This window comes from Podarcis melisellensis (genome assembly GCF_964234715.1).
Source record: "Podarcis melisellensis genome assembly, chromosome: 1".
In the NCBI taxonomy this organism is placed as follows: Eukaryota; Metazoa; Chordata; class Lepidosauria; order Squamata; family Lacertidae; genus Podarcis; species Podarcis melisellensis.
Genome location: NC_138528.1, coordinates 49,157,322 through 49,178,081, shown reverse-complemented (window position 1 = coordinate 49,178,081; position 20,760 = coordinate 49,157,322). Strand labels below are relative to the sequence as shown.

The window sequence follows — 20,760 nt, the reverse complement described above, 5'->3', positions numbered from 1 at the left end:
GAATTGCTTAGAGAAAGTAGGAAGCACCAGGCCTTGGCTCTGAGATTTGAGTTACTGCTATGTATTTGTGCTTAACTTTTTGGTGACCCCTTCACTGTTGCTGCTATGAAAACCTTCATTCTCCAGCAGGTAAAGTGTTGCCCCTCGTCCCAATCCTTTGTTAGTACTTTGTACCTGTATTCTTATTCACAGGGCAAGAGGAAGCAGGATGGCACTTGTGTACTTATTTCTTTCATCCTTCTAACTGTAAAAGCTTCAGAAACCAGATGCCCCCCTTTTAGCTTGTTTTTGGTTTGTTTGTTAATACTATGCAGTAGTAATGTTTTATCCCCCTTCCCCCACCAAACTTTTTTTGGTCTTTGTAACCCGCCCCCCCTTGGTTCTCTTCCAGTTTCCTTTCTAAAAACCTATTTTCATTTTTGGAGTTGGGGAAGAGGGGGATTTAGTGATCATGATGGTCCCCTTCCTAAAACCAGTTCTTAAGGGTCAGGAACTTTGCAACTCCTCTTCTGTTTGGTCCAAACTTCTTGACTTCAGTTTCTTCTGTCCAATATACTTGCCTTTCAAATGATCATACTAACTCCAAGCTCAGAAATGTGTTAATCATTTTTCATTCCTTTTGTGATGATCTAGCAGGTTTTAGTTGTTTAAATCATTTTTATGGGGATACAGAGTTGGTACCAGAATTATTTGATACCAATAAGTAAAGTAGTTTAGAGTGAGACCTTGCTCTTCATCTAGTTCCTGGTGGCATGGAATAGTGTCTTTTGGGCATGTACATATGTTAAATATGTGGGATTTTCCTAAGAACTTTCCAGAAATGTTGATGCCGCACTGCCCTGTGTTCTAGCTGCTGGCACATAGTTTTGTATCAGAGTTATGAGTCATTGTAATATTGGTTAGTCTTCTATCGTTTCGTATTGACCTTCTCCTGGATAGCATTTGTTCTCGTGTATGAAAGGGTTTGTTTGAGTTATATTGTTTTCCCACATAAGGATTTATATTGATTTCATTTGTTCATAGATTGCCTATTCATTTATTCCGTCTTAGTAGGTGATATCAGGGTTTATATGATAAGGTACTTACTCTATCTTTCCCCATGATAAATACATGGATTCCTTTTGGTGGGGGAGAGTGGTTCTTTTCTTCAGTTGTTTTATGTTAACCTAGAAAATCTGACATGTTTTGCAAAGAAAAGATTCAAAATCATTCCATAATCATTTGACTTCAGAATATACAGGCATCCCCCCACTTACATTTGGGTTATGTTCTGGGGCCCTCGTGCACATAAGCAAAAATCATGCAAGTGGGGAATACTCTCTAAAAAGCTATCTCTGCACATAACTCTCTCTTAAACTAGAGTTGAATGTGTGTTCCTTTTATTGGGTCCACTTGGAGGCTAGAGGACGCACAGAGAAGGGGTGGTGACTTGCTACCATGTATGTCAGTTGCTAGGCGGGGAGGCTGAGCAGCCTAAACAAAGCCCTGCTGTGCCTCTGGTCTCTTTGGGGCTTCCTCTGCCCTCACTGAAGTCCTCTTCAGGCTCTGGGAAGAATCTCCTCGTGAGTTACGGGGACTCTCTAGCACAATCCTGCCATTTCCTGGTTTGAGTCTACTTATTTATTTATCAGTGTTGCTCGCATATGTGGTCAATCGCGTGTAAGTTGGAGGGACGCCTGTAGTTGTTTGGTTGTGGTATTCAGATCAGAAATTGTACTAATGCACAAGCTTTTGATGTGGTAAATTTGAATGTGATAAAAGAAGAGCAGTATTTCCTTGGTTGTTACTTCTGCTTCCTTATTGCAGAGGGAATAGAAGTTGGACTTCCTGGCATTTAATTTTTAATATCCATAAGTAAATTTCTGCTAGTTTATATAAGAGTGGAATATGTATCTGCTGTTGCTGATGTACAGGCGAAATCTGAAACTAAGCCTGTCACATTGACAAAGGATTGAACCGAAGTATTTAGGCTCTTAAGATGGTGGCTGCCTAATGCATCTTCCTTTGGGATGTTCTCTAAAGCAAGAACTAATGGCACCAGCAAAGGTATAGGTCAGTGTTTAACGGTAGAAAGAAAAAAGAATGAGTAAAGTTTAGCATTAGTAAAAAAAGGATTGTTTAGTTGAGATTCCTACATCGCAGGGGGTTGGACTAGATGACCCTTGGGGTCCCCTTCCAGCTCTACAATTCTGTGATTCTGAGTGTTTTTTTCCCTGCAGCTCATTGCACATTTCCTTTCCTCATGCCTTTGGGAACATTGTACTATATCCCTCAATTTTTCTTGTCGTTTTTTGAACTCTTTGTTTTGTCTCTTGCCCGTCCGGTTTTAGTTCCTGAAACTAAAGAAGTGGTGAGCCACAAGTACAAGACGCCAATGGTGAGTCATCTGCTATGTCTTCTGGTTATTTCTCAAAGGTTTTCTTATCATGTCCACCCTGTGGCATTTCAGCATTCAGACTGCTCTCCATCTTGCTAATTTTCCAAGTTAGACAACATCACTTCAATGGAAGCTTCTGGGGAAGTATGGTTATGATCAGTTTCAAAATGAAGAGAATAAAAATAAAGACTGAAGGAATGTATAAGCCTACAGGTTTTTGTGTGTATTCTAATGATGGGTTTCAGCTTATTTTTGTGTTGAACTTCAGAAAGCAAACTAGGGCTTGTGCAGAATTAAGTTTGCTGAGAGAGAAAGCATAAGAGAGAGACTAGCAAAATTTGATGGTTTATATTTTATCTGATTACTTCAACTATAAAGTATAAAATAATTGATTTTTTAAATACATCAATCAGCATCTAGAAAATGGGACAGCTACTAATTAATGTTTACTTTTCCACCCTATTTTCCAGAAACTAGGAGGACTTGTGGTTTGAGCTAATAAAACATGGGAATCTTCAACTCTATAATTAACTTAAAAGTCTTGTATTTAAGATGCTACACGTACTGGCTTAGGATCACTGAGAACATATTAATTATTACCACTTGAGATCTTTTGAATTAATGTGAAAACAAATTTTTTAATAATTGTCAGGTGTAAATTGAATCAGATCTCTTAAGAGTTTTAAAACTGTTTGATTTGACCCTCCAACAACAACAACAAAAGACTATATCCAAATGAGGTCAACTTTGCCCCAAGAAAACAAAAACAAAAAACTGTAAGATTGTATTAAGCATGAGAGCAAGTGCATATCTACAAAATTACACCTTCATCGAAAATTTTACTTTTTTTTAGTAAAACAATATAGTTTCAAATAAATCATTGGGATCAACAACACCCTACATTGTATAGGATATAAACCCACAAGAATGGTGTGTGGGATCTAAAAGACAGTTACAGAAGACTGGCAGAAAAGTTTTTCCCCCCTGCTGGGGTACATTTGATGTTACCAGTTAACAGAGGATTAAAAAAATATTTAGACACTGTATAAGTATGTTTGTGTAGATGACAAAGTCTAGTGGTTAACAATATGTTTGGGCTATGACCTAGAATAAGAAATAGACCTTCCACATACCATTTTCACTCTGTGTATAATATTGAACCTGTAGGTGGAATTTTGGTATCATTTCCTTTAAACATTACCTCCATAGATCTCCTGATGCTTTGCTGCAAACTCAAACGAGTTGTTTTTTTATTGCATAAAAGTCTTTTGCGGCTAGCCAGAGTCTGGATGGCACATAAAATGGTTGCACTCTTGTGTAATTAGTACTTTCACTTCGTGAAGTCATCTACTCAGGATGAAGACAGATTTAATACAGAAACATGATGTTTGTCAGGCACCTCAGTTACAGTGCAAACCCAGCTTCCTCCTAGTTTTACAGCACCCCTCCCAATATTTTTACTGAGTTTACAGTTAATAGGTATTTATGATACAAGTGACCACAAAAGGCATGAGAAATTCAGAAGGGCATCATACCTACTCAACTGTGATCTTACAGATGTGTACATGAAAGATGGAAAAACAAAAGCAATTTTTACCACAAACAAACAAACAACAATAATTATGCACTAGTTTTGCAGCTGAAATGAAATATGTGCATATCAGTGAATGGAATGCCAACCTTGCCCCTCCATAATGCTTCAAGCAAGCTGCTCCCTCCCTGCCTTTATCTTTTGTAAAGCACTGCATGGTTGTTCATTTACGCACTGATTCATCTCTTGATTTTGCTTTGCCTCCATAGTAACAGTAGGGCAGTCTGACTTCTGAGAATGCACCTCCTTTTGGCAGCAGACAAGGTCTGGCATCCAATTCTGTCATCTAGGAGGCAGAGCTTCCGCTATTTCCAGACCAACCTTATCTCAGTGGCATAAGGCAGGATCCCTCAGGAACGCTCGTAAAGGGCTTCCAAATTAGACGTCCTTCCTATCAATAGAATTTAATAAGCTCCATGCATAAACAGTTTACGCAGAGCCATTCTTTATAGAATTCAACCTTGAAGAGCAAAGGTATGTTTTAAATCAGGGCAGTCCAACTTTTCATATCAACTGGGCCACACGAATACTTTGACACAGAACTCTCAGGCTACACACTGCCTTATTGCATGGGGCGGGGGGAGCAAGGCCATAATATGATGCCCCCCCCGGCACAGCCCTCATACTGCCTCCCCAAAACTGGGAAAGCACAAACTAGGATTTGGGAATGAGGAAGAAGGACTCTATGACTCTATCAGAGCCCTCACGCCTCCTTCCCAAAGCCCAGCCTCACCCGGCTCTGGGAAGGCAGCACCGGGGGGGGGGGGTGCTAAAAAAGGCATTGAGGGCCACACCTGAGTGCTCCATTTTAAATGCAAGTAAGGGCACTGCAGATAGGTTCCACAGCTGGAAAAAGTTACACCTGTTATTTCCTTAATTTATTTGAGGCTGAAACAGTGGGCATTCTTTAGCCTTATATGAGTGGATGGGACAGATGAATCACCAATTTCAAGGCATTACATCTCATCTATTGGAGCTTTCTATAATTGTTATCGAAGTAAAGGAACTCTAAGGTATACAATAAACACAGTCCGGAGACCTTTAATTACTCAAACCTTCACTGTTGTCTTTCCTAATGTCTTCTAGGCTCATGAGATCTGCTACTCCGTATTGTGTCTCTTCTCTTATGTGGCTGCAGTTCGTGGGAAAGAAGCAGAAAGCAAAAGCAAGCCACCTCGCCCAGTCTCCAGCTGATCAACACCACCACTGGAAATTCATTGGCCTGTAATACTCCCTTTTCTATGGCTGTTATTGGAGCTCACATAACCGTCTCTTATGAAAACTTGTTTGTTTATCTATGGCCCTGCAAGTCCCCTTTACAAAAATCAGACTTAACTATTCATTTGTGTGCTGAAGCTGTTCTTCTCCAGCACTTATTGGCATCCTTTCTAGAACTGAGTGTGGTCTGCTCTGGCCATGCTCTTGGAATTAGCTGTCCCAGACGATTTGCTCACATGAGGTTCGGCTCTCTTTATTTTACAGTGATACCATTGTTTGACTTTTTATTTATTTATAGAATCAAGTCTCTGTTTTCATACTTTCTGTTATGTATGCGATGAAAGCAACTCATTGTTGCCTGCTGCTGCTGCTAATGTGCTTTACTGTACATTATTTTGTTCCTTGCTCTCCAGACTTAACTTTGTCAGCATGGAATTCCTTTCACACGGCCCTTTTTTGTCTGCAAGCTGCTCCAACCCATTCCACAGAAAGGCATGGTTGTTTGAGAGTGGAAGCAAAACTACACACATGTCTAGTCATTGTGTCTTCAGAGGAATGGGTGGAAATCAAGGCACAGGAAGGATGATGCAGTCCAGTGTGCATGTACTGTACATATTCCTTTAAACAGGAGACTAACATTTTGCTGACATTCCAGTTCAGTTCCATAGTACATGCTCATAGTGATAGACTTCTACATGGTAAACGTCTAGAATTAAGTGAAGAAAGGCAACTCTCTACCACCACCACCAAAATCAACACAGTGCTATTGGTTAAATCATTACATACTCACATAAAGCTTCAGTATTTAGAGCACCCTATAATTCTGTTGTATATTGTTGGAAACACATCAAATCATAAAATGGTTGTGAGGATGCAAATGTTTGTCCATAGCACTGTATATCCTCATTCCAAGTCTCCTTTTAGCCATTGCTTCTGTCAAATTGTACATGTATATTAAAGATTTTTGCAAACACCGTGCTACTGTGCAATGAAGCCTCCCTCCCAGGTAAATTATCATTTGATTTTTTTATTTCTAAGTAAGCTGGAAAATGAATATTTAATATGCCTTTTATTTTTTCATGGATTGTACTGGACTCTAATGCAAACACACACCAGGGTACTTGAAGGAGAGCATCTGCAGTATATAACAAACTGTAGAACATCTGACTGACTTCTCTGACTCATATTGGAGTACCATATGAGTTCACAGGGTTTATTGGCAATCTGCCTCCAGAAATCATTGGGATTGTTCCATTCAGCTTGGTCTGTGTGGCTGTTGAATGGACTGTGTATTATGAATGAGTTGCCAGGGAGGGAGGGAAGATGTACATATTTCAGCCCCACATCTATTTATAGAAAAGTGTACAGTTGTGTGAATGTGAAAATAAACTACCATTAAACCACCTTGACTCTTGTGGTTTGAACTGCATTAGTTTTGCTTACTGTTTAAAATTTAGTGATTTAGGTTTCAAATAAAGCCAAAACATGTGACTGAGGAGGCCCTATATGTTTATATACTAATAGATCTCATTATCTAGCCAAAAGAGCACTCTCCTTGCACAAGTGGGAGGAATAAGCAGGCTTGAGAGAAATCAGTCATATGAAATGATTTCATTGTTAATTCAATAGCTAACAATAAAGGCAAAGCTGGCAAATATTTTATACCTGCATACATTCCATATGATACTCTCAGCATAATTTTGTATAATTTTTAATTTTCTGTAACAGTTTGTATTATGTATTCCATTGGCAGTTTGGGAGCTTCAGAGAGAGAGAGAGAGAGAGAGAGAGAGAGAGAGAGAGAGAGAGAGAGAGAGAGAGAGAGAGAAACTTAAGATTTGTATTGATTTTTATTGAGTTTTACTGATGCCTCCCCCTCTCGCTTCACTCATGGATTGTAAAGATGGATTCAGGGAATAAAAGCCATAGCATACATAAAGAGAGTCTGTGTAGGAAGTTGAGATACTGCTCTGCTTTGGAGTTAACTCTGTCTACATACTTTCAAACTTTTTTTTATCTATAACTGTGAAGGTTGCAAGCTTGATTTTTCTTACAATAAAACTTGAAATAGCTATGAAGCAGAATTTTGTTTCAGATTCTAGTTTTGGTCTATTGTGAATTAAATAGTACAGTACTAGCAGTTTTTTAGTTTGACCTTCTCCTAAAAAAAACACCATTTTCCCTGAAATGTTGCTCTTTTATCTGAAAATTATACAGAATATGTCATTCTAGGTCTTCTGGGATTTTGGAATGGATGTTCTAGCAGCAACTAGGCTGCAAATCCTCCATATTTTGTCTGGATTCTATCCCATTCTCTTCAAAACAGGGTACCCACAAAGGAGGACAGTACTTAAAGCTTATGGCCATGTTCTGAAGTGTATTGTTGTGAATCTTTGGTTGTCTTTGATCATAGGAAAGGAAAGCTGTTTTCTGGCTTGCTCTTTTTCTTTGGACTGTTACATTTTCTGTCTTTTATTAAGCCTGGGTTAGTTTACTTTCTTGGACACTAGTTGTCTCTATTTCCCTTCCTACCCTCCTGAAGTACATTATTCTCAGTAAAGTTTGTTGGTTATTTGCTGGCTGAGTATCTTAAGTAAGGGTTATTTTAAGACTTTCTCTATTGTCTGCCTCTTTGCTTGGGCATGCCAATTCAAGCTCAGGGATAACAGATGGAGGCTGCAATAGTTAGCACTTTCAATCTTTCACCACTTCAAGTCATTTTAGGATGTGGTCCTTATGTCACACAATGTATGGTCTTCAGAAATGGGATCCACTTACTCGACTGCTTTGCTGTCCTAAAATAGATGTCTCTGCTTTGAGTGGCACTTCAACTATATCAGTAGGGCTTAAATGCATCTGGGTTTCCTCTAAGAAACATAATATGGAGTCCATGTTGGTGTTGCAAAACAAGTGAGATTATGCCTGCTAGAACTGACTTGTGAGTTTTGGCAACAAAACTCTTCCTCAGGCTGAGTGTTCAAGAAAAGTAAAAGCAAAAAGGATGAATGAGAGATGCTTCTGTGCAAGGTACAGCATTAGCCTGGCCCTTCTTGTCTGTAGACTTTTTAAAAAGTCTTATGCTGGTAGAAAGTAGCAGATGGGGGCAGTGTGATATTTTCTGAGAAGGATTAGGATTTTAGCCTTAATCCAATTACAGTCAAACCATCTAATCAGGGTTTCAATTTACACCAAGGCTGCAGGGATAAAGCAGTAATGGAAGATTGGTTCCATTTCAAAAAAATAAACAAACCATAAGGGGGGGGGAGTGTGTTCAGGATAATGTGTGAGAACTATTTAGAAATAAATAAAAGGAACACACATTCCTTTATACTTTGTTTCAGAGCCTTTGTGTGACTTGAAACTCTGATATATTTTGAAAACTGAATTGTGTAAAAGCAATACACTCTTGGTCCAGGAACATTACAGACCTCAGAATTGTGGCATTCAAAACAAAGCCCTTGTCTCTAAATAATATTGTAATTTTCCTTCTCTGTTCTGTTCTCACATTTGAAAGGGGGGGGGGCATTACCAGTTTGAAGGCTTGATTAAGGAAATAAAGGGTGCTTCCAGGCTGGGCTTTAATCTGCAAACAGGTCATTGATTACAAATTTTCCCTGGAAAATTCAGATTAAATAGGGAAAATATGGGCTGGCATTTTTTATGCCAACAAAGTCATGTGAATGATGGGGACAGATGGACAAAAAAACACTGCATGCCAGAGGAGCACTGATACCACAATAAACACCCTTTGGTTCTTGTATAGATTATAAATATTGGGCAGAACTGTGCAGCTCAAACTCCTGGGTTAGAGGCAAGTGGACAGCCCTCCTACTAATTGCATGTCTAGACTAGTTCACTATAATGTTGACCTTGTCCTGTGTTTTTTGAATTGTTGTCTTATTTGAGTTTATTGATACGTTTTGTAACAAATTGTTATGCATTTTGATGAGAAGTTGCTGGTTGATGACCACTTTGGGCACAGTTAACTATTGAAAAGTAGTGTTACTTTAGTCTAAATCAAAATATAGGTACAGGGCACTGTTTGGTAGTATTTTATTCAGTTTCAGGAGTGGGAAAAAATAATCTACAGCCAAGGGTAAGCCAGGCTGGAGCACATCTAGGTTCAGAAATATCTATTTTCCCCCATTAACTGAACATACTCCTACCCTGGGAAGGTTCTGTTACTCAGTATCAGGGGTCAGCAAACTTTTCTGCAGGGGGGCTGTCCGCTGTCCCTCAGACCTTGTAGGGGGCCCAGACTATGTTTTTTTTTGGTGGGTGGAATGAATGAATTCCTAATCCCCACAAATAACCCAGAGATGCATTTTAAATAAAAGGACACATTCTACTCATGTAAAAACAGGCAGATTCCTGGACTGTCCGCGGGCCAGATTGAGAAGGCGATTGGGCTAGATCCAGCTCCCGGGCCTTAGTTTGCCTACTCATGCTCAATAGCTTGCAAAAGCTGTATTTTAATATTCATGGGTTGTAATAAAAGGGATTATCTCACTTGTCTGGTGACTATGTTAGTGGCACTAACAACGGCTTGGAGTGGGGAAAAGATTTAAACTGGGGAGGAGAAGAGAGGCCATTCCTTATCCTCCATGTAATATATACTTTGCATCTTTTTTTAATAAGTATTCAACAGCCCTGATTTTTTCTGTTCACAGTTGAGTAGAGCAGCTAAATTTCCCCTCGATAAAATTCTTAGCCCTTTGTATATATATGAGTGGCTGGGGAAACCCAGCCAGATGGGCGGAGTAAGGTAAAGGTACCCCTGATCATTAGGTCCAGTTGTGGTCGACTCTGGGGTTGTGCGCTCATCTCGCTCTATAGGCAGAGGGAACTGCCATTTGTCTGCAGACAGTTTCCGGGTCATGTGGCCAGCATGATTAAGCCACTTCATAAATTATTATTATTTAAATTATTATATGGAATTTAAAATACTTTATGGATCCTGGAGATTATCTAACCAATCTATCTACGTAATATGAATGAACTGGTATGCTTCAAAGTTTCCCTTCTATCCAAATGACAATGACTGTAAATAACTAGCTATCCAATTCTACAATTGAAAGGCTTATGTGTTTGTTAATAATGTTGCTAGGGCTATATAAAACTTTATCAGTTGTAATTAATTTTTTTTTACAGTTCTTTAGGTTTAAGTGATTATGTATTTAAGAAACAGAAGTGCAACATTTGGTTAGGGTAATACAGCAGTTTCCCTGTACAGTTGTTTAAAGACTGTCCATGTAAGGAAGTTGTTAACCAATGGCTATTTCGCTTGTGCATGTAAAATGATCTAAAACTGGTGCAGGAATTGGCTGAGCTGCAAAATGATTGCCTTATCACTGTGCTATGGCCACAGCAAAATGGCATGTTAAGTGCCGAGCTGAGAAAAAGCTTTTGAGTTCTGCCAAGAGCGGTTTTCTGTATATCAACATTTTGTAGGCATCACTAACACCAGCCAAAGAGGAGAGGAGAAAAAATAAACCTAGAGGAGTTTCTCACAGGTCCTTTGAGTTATGCAACATGTTTACACCTACAGCTGTGTTGGTACAAAAGAGAACTGGCCAAGGATGAGTTTTCTGTACTTTTCCATTAGGCATCTGCAGAGACTGTTTAATGCAATAGGCTTTGCCCACCTACCTAGTAACAATGTCTCTATGTCGGTATCACATACACTCCCAATTCCGTAGTGCCATGACTTATTTAATGGCATATATAACGCCCATAAAATAGGGGCTGATTCTGTCTGTGTTGTACCAGTGGAGCCTCAGAGGTCCTTCATTACTCAGGTCCCCATCTCAAAAATGAGACAAGTTGTGAGTAGATAGGGTTTACTTTGTGGTGATGTCCCAGATTCTGGAATTCCCACCCAATAATAATAATTTTATTATTTCACCCTGCCCATTAAAAGCTTCCCTAAACAGCGCTGCCTTCAGATGTCTTCTAAAAGTCCGATAGTTGTTTATTTCCTTGACATTCCACAGGGCGGGTGCCACTACTGAGAAGGCCTTCTGTCTGGTTCCCTGTAGCCTCACTTCTCGTAGTGAGTAGTTAGTCTTGCCTGGAAAACTTTTTATTTTCACAGGCATTTTAGATTTGTTGGTTTAATGCTAACTTTTACTGTTTGTGCTGTGGCTGTGCTGTTCAATTGATTTTTATTATGTTTTCAAATTCTATTTTAAGTTGCTCTGAGAATCCTTGGCATTGAAGAGCTGAGTAACAAATCAAAGGGGGGCGGGAATCATAGGTTAGATGCTAAAGTAATAAGTAGATTAGCATTCCTTTCCATACCTTTTTGTACAGTTAAAAATGTAACAACACTGAAGAAAAACTGTTTCCTTCATAATCGCCAAAAAGATACCTTGGGGAGGTGGCGTCTTGCAATATAAATGTTGTATGAATGTAATCAATCAAGACCATTCGTACAACTTACATGAAGGGTTATTTACCTAAATTAGAATAAATAATGTATAATATAAGCACAAAGGTGAATGTTTTATCAGCACAAGATTTCTGCTTGCTCAATGGAATGTTCTCCTCCTCCATATACTCCCCCCAGTCTGTTTTGGTTGAGTTCCCCAAACCCTCTGGAGCAGAGGAGGAGGAGGACAGGAAGTCCCATCGTACAAGTGGAAATTATTGCTCTGATTGAACAGCATTCTACTAATGAGGCCTATCTTGGATTGCAACCTTAAACATTTTGTTGGAATGTTATGATTTACTCTGGTAGAAACTAATGAGGTACAGCTGGATACACACCTATATCACCAAAAGCTCTTGTTTTAATGTTTGTCATTCTAAATCTATTTCTCATTGTTCTAGAATGAGGAAAATAAGCTACAGTAACAGTGCAGATTTTCCTGTGCCTTTAGTGCAAGGGAGGGATCTACTCAATCCTGTGTTGCACAGAGTTGTTCTTTACTTCTGACTGCCGCTTTCCTGTTTTGCATTTTGTATATTGAAACCATTTTTTTTAATCAAAACATTGACAGCTAGTGAAAAGAACACTAGAATATAAGCTTGAGTGAAGCAGGAGACTTTCAGAAAGAAACCACTGTGAATTTTATTTGTTTCACTGTATTAAACTATAATTCTTAACAATAGGTAATGATACAATTATGTTTGGCATATTATGCTACCAAAGAAAAAATTAACCTGCATAACAGAACCAGAAACTCTCAAAAAGGGATTGTTAGTGGAAATCAAGGGTACTGATTTAAGTCTTTTAATTCAGACATTAAGTGTGGTGCTTTTAAGGATGCTGATGCTTCTATTACCACTAGTATTCAGTTGTTGCTGAATAAGTGACTATCCTGGAGGAGGCTTCTTGCAAAGTGCTGCATTATCCACAAGAGTGTCTTCCTAAACTCAAAGCTGTGTGCACAAAGTCTGTGTGCTAGGGCTCCTCCATTTGGGATTAGTGGAGAAGGATGTGCTGGTGCATTCCATGTGCACATGTGATGGTCTAGAACAGGCTGTTGAGAATTTTTTGACTAAGCAGAATTAAGAATTTTGTGTTGCAAGGTTTGCCTGGTTTTGCTTGGCAACAAAATATTCTCTTTTCCCCATTGCACACTTGACAAATGAGACACTGAAAGACGAGTAGATACTTAGATAATCTCAGGTTGTCTTTTATTCACTATTTTCTGCATTTCTGCTATGATCCATTCCCGGTATGACCTGAAAGACAGAATGAAGGATTTAGTGCTGCAAGCAAGCATGTATGATGTTTCAACAGTGAATTAATACTTCCTTTTTTATATACTATAGATATCATGACTCCTACATTTTCATTTAGCTAATAAATTAGACTACTGCAAAGCCTAGTCTACATGGAAAGTAGAATGAAATAGTGGAGAGAGGTGCCATTTCAGACTGCAAGTGGGGAATGCCATTCTTGAATACTATTCCACATATAAAGCTCCCTGTAAGCAGAATGCTAACACATCAGGACCCTGTCCCTTCTGTATGGATTTTCTATTTGCAGAGAGATGTAGCTTTTGTTTGTTTGTTTTTTTGGTGTAGGGGAATATTAAAAACGTGCCTTACACGTACTCTGAATTAGTATAGTCTAGTCTTCTACCTCATTGAATGGCATCTGTAGGCACATTCTAACTTTCCTGAGAGTGAGCCCTACAGGAAGCATAGGGCTAGTACAGCTTGTCTTTCTGGGAGCCAGAAGCCAGAATTTGTAAATGAGTAGAAGGTTTTGTGTCTGGTCTTTTATCTCCCTCATTCTCCATCCCTTTGCTGCTAAACCACCTGCTTCAGAAGCATCTGATTGCTACAGAATTACTTGCCTCCACATCTGGACTCGATGAAAGCCATTAGTTCAGAATTCTACTGTGGAACTGCAGTAAGCAAAAAGAGAAATACTAATTGACAAGGCTGCAACCAGACAAAGTGCATTTTCTTCTTAACAATGACTACTAACTTGAGTGTCCCTGATCCAGAGGACTGTGAGCACAATGTGCTGCTCACTCACTACTGTAACTGCATTTCTCATAATGTTGGATTTAGCTAGGTAAAACTATTACAGCACAATCTCTCTGTTTTTATTTATTTATTTATAAGCAGAATTTCTATACTGCCATATTATAAAATATCAAGGCAAGTTGCAGCAACAAAATACAAAACACCATTAAAAACAATATATATATAGAATTATTAAAGTGAATAGTTAATTGAACCCCTGCTAAGAAAGGCATGGGCATAGCGGGGGGCAGCTGCCCCCCCCAATGAATCAAAACCAATACAAATCTGAGTTCTGCTCCCCCAACAAAAATCCTGGCTATGCCCATGAATAAAGGTATTCAAGAGATGCTGGAAGGTCAAAAGCGAGGGTGCATCCTGAATCTCTGCTGGAAGAGGGTTCCACAGCATGGGACTGGTGATATTAAATGCTGTAGCCTAGCTGAGGCCAGCTAGGCCTCTGTAATTGGGGGATAGCCAACAGCTCCTCCAAATATGGGAAGACCCTTCTACCTTGTGTGTGGGCAAAGTACTGTACTCTCCACTACCCATCATGTTTTATCCTGACACAGTCATCTTTATCCAGCAGTTGACTTGCTTGTGCTGTGCAGTATGGGATGTCACTGGATACAGGTAAGGTGGCCTATATAATATATGAATGGAGTGGGGTCAGCATAATTGAATACTGTCTTCCTCAATCCTTTATTGCAAATGAAGATGCACACAATACATATCCATGTATGCTGCTATGCACAGAAAATAGACAAAGCCCCACATACATTTTGGGAGCACCGCCCACAGCTTTGTTCTCTGCATGTTGCTACAACCCTCTTCTGTGGATTGGAATTTGCATAGGAAAGCTCCTATGAAACAATGCTGAAAGCTATGTAAGCAAAGTTCTACAATGAGTAATATACCTACCTGGCTCCAAGACAGACTAATAAACTGCAAGGAAGCATCTAATCCAGTCAACTCTGCAGAGGTTGTGCTCAACATTCACTCTTATAAAACAGCTTCATTCCTACTCGAGTCATGGAAGAAACATTGGAGCTGTCTTTTGACCCCAAAGGAAGTCCACTAGTTAGCTATTGTTGTTTAAAGGGACCCCTCAAATGTTGGAGAAACTTTTTTTGCTTAAGCTTAGAGTACTGAGTATGTGGCATCCTCCTTATTACCTCTGACATCCAGCCGGCACTCTATTTCAGCTTCCCCACATTCATTCACAGCCTTGCAAGTGTAGAGGCCTCCATCAAATGGGCTGGGCTTCCGGATTTCCAAAGTCAACACTCCGTGCTTACTAAACATGCGGTATTTGGCATCTCCAGAAAGGTCCACTTTGTTTTTGAACCAGAAGATTTTCGGCTAAGTATATGATAATAGGAAAAGCAAAGATGAAACATGGGGTGAGGGGTACCACCAACTGAGAGACCAGGGGAATACCTACATTTCTTTGAACCTTGTAAGAGACAAATGTTTCATCTGAGCAGCTTTGTTCCAAGGAATACCTTGCAAAGTAAAAATTATTGAAACATGCAGCTGAAGAAGACCTGGGGATCTGCTGAGGAGGTGGTTCAGGCCCACCAATGCCTCAAAAAGGGGAGGGGAGTCCATCAGCATGAAAGTCCTCTTCCTATTAGCCCTCTTCAGTCAACAGATGCCACAGGACTTTTTCATTGGCTGGATCCAACCACTTTCTATTATGCGTCAGTACTGTTCCTGCAGTCCACTCTAATTCCATCCCCTCTTGCTGCTCTCCACACAAGGTGTGCAGGCTCTCTGCTCTTCCTAGACATGTAATGTAACCTGCCCTGGCACCTGATAGTGAAAGGTGGATTATAGTAGCAGCAGGTGCTGCTGCTAATATTAATTAATGTCTAGGCTGACTTCTGGTCCTGAAATCTTGCAATATCAGCACATAGGCTCGCTGCAGTTAAGAGTATTTCACCTGCTCTCTTTCAAGATCTCCCTGCTATTTAGCAGCTCTCAACCCCACCCACCCCATTTCTGGTCCACCTGCCTGTAAGCTCCCCCCCCCCCCGCGCTTCAAAAATATAATTTATTCAGCCAAGTCAACTGGAAGAATGGCATTATTTGCTCACTAAGGGTACCAATGTTCCCCTCGCTCACTTAACTGCATATTGAGAAAAGAGGTGTGTGTACCTTTGGGCTTCCTCTTACAGCACAGCTGAGCGTAGCATTGTACCCAGAGATGACGGAGCGATCGGGAAGAGGGTGAGTGAATTTTGGTGCTTCAGAGAAATCATGTTCTTTGTAGTTGGGGGGTTTATAATCTGTGCCTGTAGTTTAGGGTGGGTAGAAACAAAGTCAGACACACACTTCTTTTAATCTTGCCCATGATTTAACATAATTTTAAAATTGGCAGCTGAAATTATACTGAAATATTAAGAACCAGGATGATATCTTCTGCCTGTCCTTCAGATTTTTTTTTAAAGAGAAGGAACATCCTCTAAGGTGTTCTACTTCTCTCTCTTGATATATCAGCAAGGCAGCAGCCTTTATTTAGCACATGAGTAGGAGAACCTAATATGAATGGGTTGGGAGCTCCAGATCATTTGCCCTTTCCATCTTCTATCACTGCATCCCCCTTCATTCCAGGTCTCCTGCCCTCCTAGCTGAAAAAGCAAGAGGGCAGGAGACTCCAGCACTTTCCACTCCTAAATTCCTCTGCCCCCCCCACCTTATACCTCTCTGCAGCACTCACTCATTTCCCCTGTCCTACTCCTTGATGCTGGCTCTCTTCTCCTTTTCCCTGTAGGAATGAATGCTGGCCATTTACATCTAGCATTTGGAGCATCAATAGGACAGGGTCTCATCCGATTCCTATCCCCTGTTGGCTCTAGCTATTCAGAATCACACTTGTTTAAGGTCTCCTTGGCGTGGCAGAAGGTTCGGAACTAGCTAATATTAGCTGTTACTCTTCCCACATTGTGCTTTCACACATTCCTCTAACATCATGCTACAATGAGCTTTGTAATTTTTTGAAATTCTGCCATCTATATTTATGAATGATAAATTTCAAGGCCAAATTCTACCTTGCATTACAGATTATGAATTGGAATGTTTTAGCCTTGTTTGCATTTGCTGATTGCTGTGAGTTTGGCAGGCAGCTATCAAATACTAATGATTATTGCATGTTACTTATCAAATAATTTAAGAACAAAAAGTTCCATTCCATGTCAGCTGTCAAAGACCAAATACAATGGTGCGCTAATCATCAAATACCACCGCTTTTGAAAACTACCTTCCAAGAAACCTGTATTATTTCAACACATATCAAGGATCTTGTCCACTTGTCTCATGTCTAAAAGCACAGGTCTAAACAGTTTTCCCATTACCCTATTCTTTCCCACGGAAAACCAGCTCTTAGCTGTAAATCGGAGCAAATGTCAATCCAAATAAGCCCTGAATTGCTATTTGCTCTGAATGAATGCTAAAGAGCAGCTTTCCCTGGGAGGGGTTGGAGGAGAAGCAGCAGCACAAGAGGAAGTGTGGATCAGTCCTTTGTTAAGATAATGGCTGTGACCAAGTCAATTAAGCAACCTATCTGCATAACCAAAGAATTGACCATGTCGTCATAGGAACAACTACAGTAGCTAATGGTGCTACCCGAAGGAGGGATGGGTCTCCCCTTCCCTGGTTGAATGCCACATCATCCGTGAGCACAATAGCCCTTTCCCACTCTTCTTATTCACCAATGACTTGTATACACGAAGCATGAAGGGCTTGAGTATAGCTATCATGACTAGTAGCTATTGATAGCCTTATCCTCTATGAATTTATCTAACTGTCCTTTTTCCCATCTGAAATGAACTTTATTTGCACAAGAAACATAACATGACCAGTGCCTTTCTCTCCAGGCAGTGCACATTTAAGTTCATTAAAACAGTCTTTAAGTTGGTAGTTTCAAAACCAGCTTTAAGCTTATGGTAGTGAATCCTACAGTTCAATTATGCACTATGTGAATTTTTTTTTTTGCCACAATGTGCAAGTTGATTCTTTCTGAGCAAGACTTGATAATGTGCATGATAATGTTATCTTTAAAAATGCTTTCTACAATTACCCAGAACCAAATCCACTTCTAATTTCCTAGAAATCTTATTAAACTGGACACTTTTCCAGTCAAAGGCCAAACTTAGGAACAAGATACATATTTTCATTTGAAAATCAGTTTCAAATTGAGTCCTGTGACTCAACCACTTCTTGATTTTTAATTGACCAATAAGGCCCAGAGAACTTGATAGCTTTGCAACCAGTATAATTTGCTTTAGTTCTTCAGATCCCCTTCCTGAAAACGTCAATTTAGGTACTCTCTGTTACCTGTTTTTTTAATGTAGGCAGAATTTTTGGTGTTGGCAGCATTTTCACTCAACCCATACAGATTTTCACTGAAGACCCGGAAATAGTACTCATTTCCCATGATCAAATCTGACGCTACACAATTAGTGCGCCGATAATGCTCAAAAACCGTGTACCATTCCTGAAATGAAATAATCCATTGTCAGAAAATCAAATCTTGTGAAGGTCACAGTCTGGATTTTTGGAACAAAATCCCCAAAACATGTTCAACACAGGCAGGTGAAATACTGGGGTGCAGCTGGGGGGATAGTGGAAATAGCGGGATTTCCCCATCAGTCTAACTGGCAACCCAGAATTCTGGCAACCACTGTGTCAGGAATAATATCTAATAAATCCAGTGACTGCCACTGAGTATGTTCGTGTTTTCTCAGCAGTGCAAAAGACCTCCAGTCATGGATGTTAAAGTCATAAATAGGAAGGGAGGGAGTTTCTCACCTCTTATATTTTTGCTTTTGCCTATCTTGTAATTGGAGAAAGAACTGGCAAACCACTCCAGTATTTTGCCAAGAAAACTCCATGGACATAAAAAGGAGAAGCTTTGAGAAGAAAGTGAGTTTCCAAGGCATGCTCTGGTTCATGGGGTCACGGAGAATCGAACATGACTAAGACTACTAAACAACAAGGAATCTTGTAATTTATCATGGATAAATAGTCCAAGTGTGGCTTCTCAATTATGCCCCGCTTCTATATTTTGTGCAGCTCCAAGCTAGCCACTTGTATGGAGTGCAATTGCCTAAAGCCACCATTCTCCTGCTGACATGATTTTGAGTCATGAGCTAAGACTCAAGGTATTACGGTTTCACTGTACATACTTTAGGGTGGATTCATACACTCATTCAGCCCATTACCCTTACCATTGTTTTTTTGTCTGCCTTCTGGACAGTGTATCCTGTGATTGGAGCATTGCCATCATCCTGGGGTGGTTTCCATTCCAGCGCAACATTGAATCCCCACACATCCACAATCTTTACATTCTGAGGAGGACCAGGCTTGTCTACAGAAAGTCATAGAAAAGGTATTCAAGATCTACCACTCAGTATCTTCAGGAAGAAAAAGGAGCAAGACTTAAATCGTCTACTGCTAACTGATGGCCATTGGTAATAGACAAACATCAAAAAATGTTCTGTTAACTGAGCCAGTGTCCCAAAACAATATTGGCAAGATAAAGACTAACTCCTGCAGGCTGCTGTATAGATCAATGCACACATACCTTCCACAGACATTTAAGGTTGACATCTCCAATTAATATTGCTCCATTATTTGCTCCCACTTTGGCAACAATTTGCAAATGAATGCCAGTTTTTGTTAGCATTGCCATAACTAATAAAGATTCTCATTTATTGTAACCATGCTTGTTTGGAAGCTTAGAATAATTAATACATTCTTTTGAAATTCAGTCCAGCACATCATCACTTTAATTTATGTCTGAATCCAAAAGGCAGCAGCATATGTCTATTGGCTACATCCATTAATCCCTTCTTAGCAAGACACCTGTCAAAGAAAGTTAGCTCTCTAACAGACTCTCCAAATGCTCTGTGAGTAATTCACTAGTTACCCCTGGGAATGTTGGACTGGGTTCTCAGCCTTCCAAATGATATGTACACCGCTTCACAGTAACTGAATCAGTTCTTTCAGTTCTGCCTTCATCTTTTCTGCTCCCAAATCATACAGATCTGTTATCACTGTTTTATATACATTAGATATTATTATTATTATTATTATTATTATTACAAAAAATCAAACTAGAAAGTTGATAGTCCTGGGGAGGGACAAATGTAATCTGAGCGAAGCAAGCCTTAGACAACCAGGCCTCTCACTGAGGATTAAAATTATACGCCATGCTGCTGCAAACCTTACCTATTAGCACTGAACTTGCAACTTCCTTAAACCAGAATTAGAGTCAAACTGTGGCTCTGTGTACACATTACCGATCTAAAAAGCATCTAGGTTGTTTTCCCACCCTCAATTTGGATTGAAGCTGGTTTGGGGAAAATCCATCAAAACACAGTATTTTGTAAGAAATGACAGGATATATATGGATTGTGGGAAATGCCGTGTTTACACTGTGTCCCAAACTAGCGATGGGAGTGTACTGGATGCAGGATAAGCAGGAGTGTGTAAACAGCCTACATGTGTTGTGTGAATTTCATGGCTCCCGACATGTTTTTGCACAGGCAAAGGATTAGGCCTTTCACCCTGTACTGTGGCTCTCATCCAAATCTGGCATACTTATGGATATTTTTTCACATTATGTATGTAGTTCAAATCTTAGAGAGCAGCAGAAAGAAACTCACAGCGCTAATCTTACATTGGTTATTACAGCTGGGAGCTGTGGCGTCAGTAATGTTAAGCCTTTGTAAGAAATTTTAATAGCCAGCTGGTTTTTATGGGATCTGAAGGGGAAAATGCAATTAGCTGAACTGATGCTGTTAAGCTGCTTGAGTGACGTCACTCATTGCTCTCTCTCTCTTTATAAATTCTGTAAGTGGCTTTTAATTTTTTTTCTGAAGTATTGTGCATTTTATTGCTACCAAGCCTCCTGCTGCCAAAAAGGCTGGATAAAAATGGGCCACACTGGAGGGGGGGCTAGAGATAACAGAGTTCATGTTTTTGTCAGTCACTACATGCAGTCACAGCTTTTTTGAATTCATTGTATGCAGACGTTCATTGTCCTGTTACTGGGGAGTCACCCTTTGTGTACACGTGGGTGTTCCCA

At 39.8% G+C, this 20,760-nt stretch overlaps 2 protein-coding genes across 50 annotated transcripts in view; one reads left to right on the top strand and one right to left on the bottom strand.

Annotated features, from left to right (window-relative positions):
• MADD (MAP kinase activating death domain) overlaps positions 1–6,589 on the top strand; it is a 78,901-nt gene extending 72,312 nt beyond the window's left edge. For all 49 annotated transcript variants that reach the window (XM_081900532.1, XM_081900531.1, XM_081900545.1 and 46 more), the window contains 2 exons: positions 2,331–2,377; positions 5,055–6,589. In XM_081900532.1, the coding sequence (XP_081756658.1) occupies positions 2,331–2,377; positions 5,055–5,162 (155 nt within the window). In that variant the 3' untranslated portion in view covers positions 5,163–6,589. The remainder of the gene's footprint in view (positions 1–2,330; positions 2,378–5,054) is intronic.
• Positions 6,590–12,230: 5,641 nt separating this feature from the next.
• MYBPC3 (myosin binding protein C3) overlaps positions 12,231–20,760 on the bottom strand; it is a 79,815-nt gene continuing 71,285 nt past the window's right edge. The window contains exons 28-32 of the mRNA XM_081902685.1: positions 18,899–19,038; positions 18,006–18,165; positions 15,828–15,964; positions 14,843–15,029; positions 12,231–13,546 (exon numbers count right to left, since the gene is read on the bottom strand). Of these exons, the coding sequence (XP_081758811.1) occupies positions 13,536–13,546; positions 14,843–15,029; positions 15,828–15,964; positions 18,006–18,165; positions 18,899–19,038 (635 nt within the window). The 3' untranslated portion in view covers positions 12,231–13,535. The remainder of the gene's footprint in view (positions 13,547–14,842; positions 15,030–15,827; positions 15,965–18,005; positions 18,166–18,898; positions 19,039–20,760) is intronic.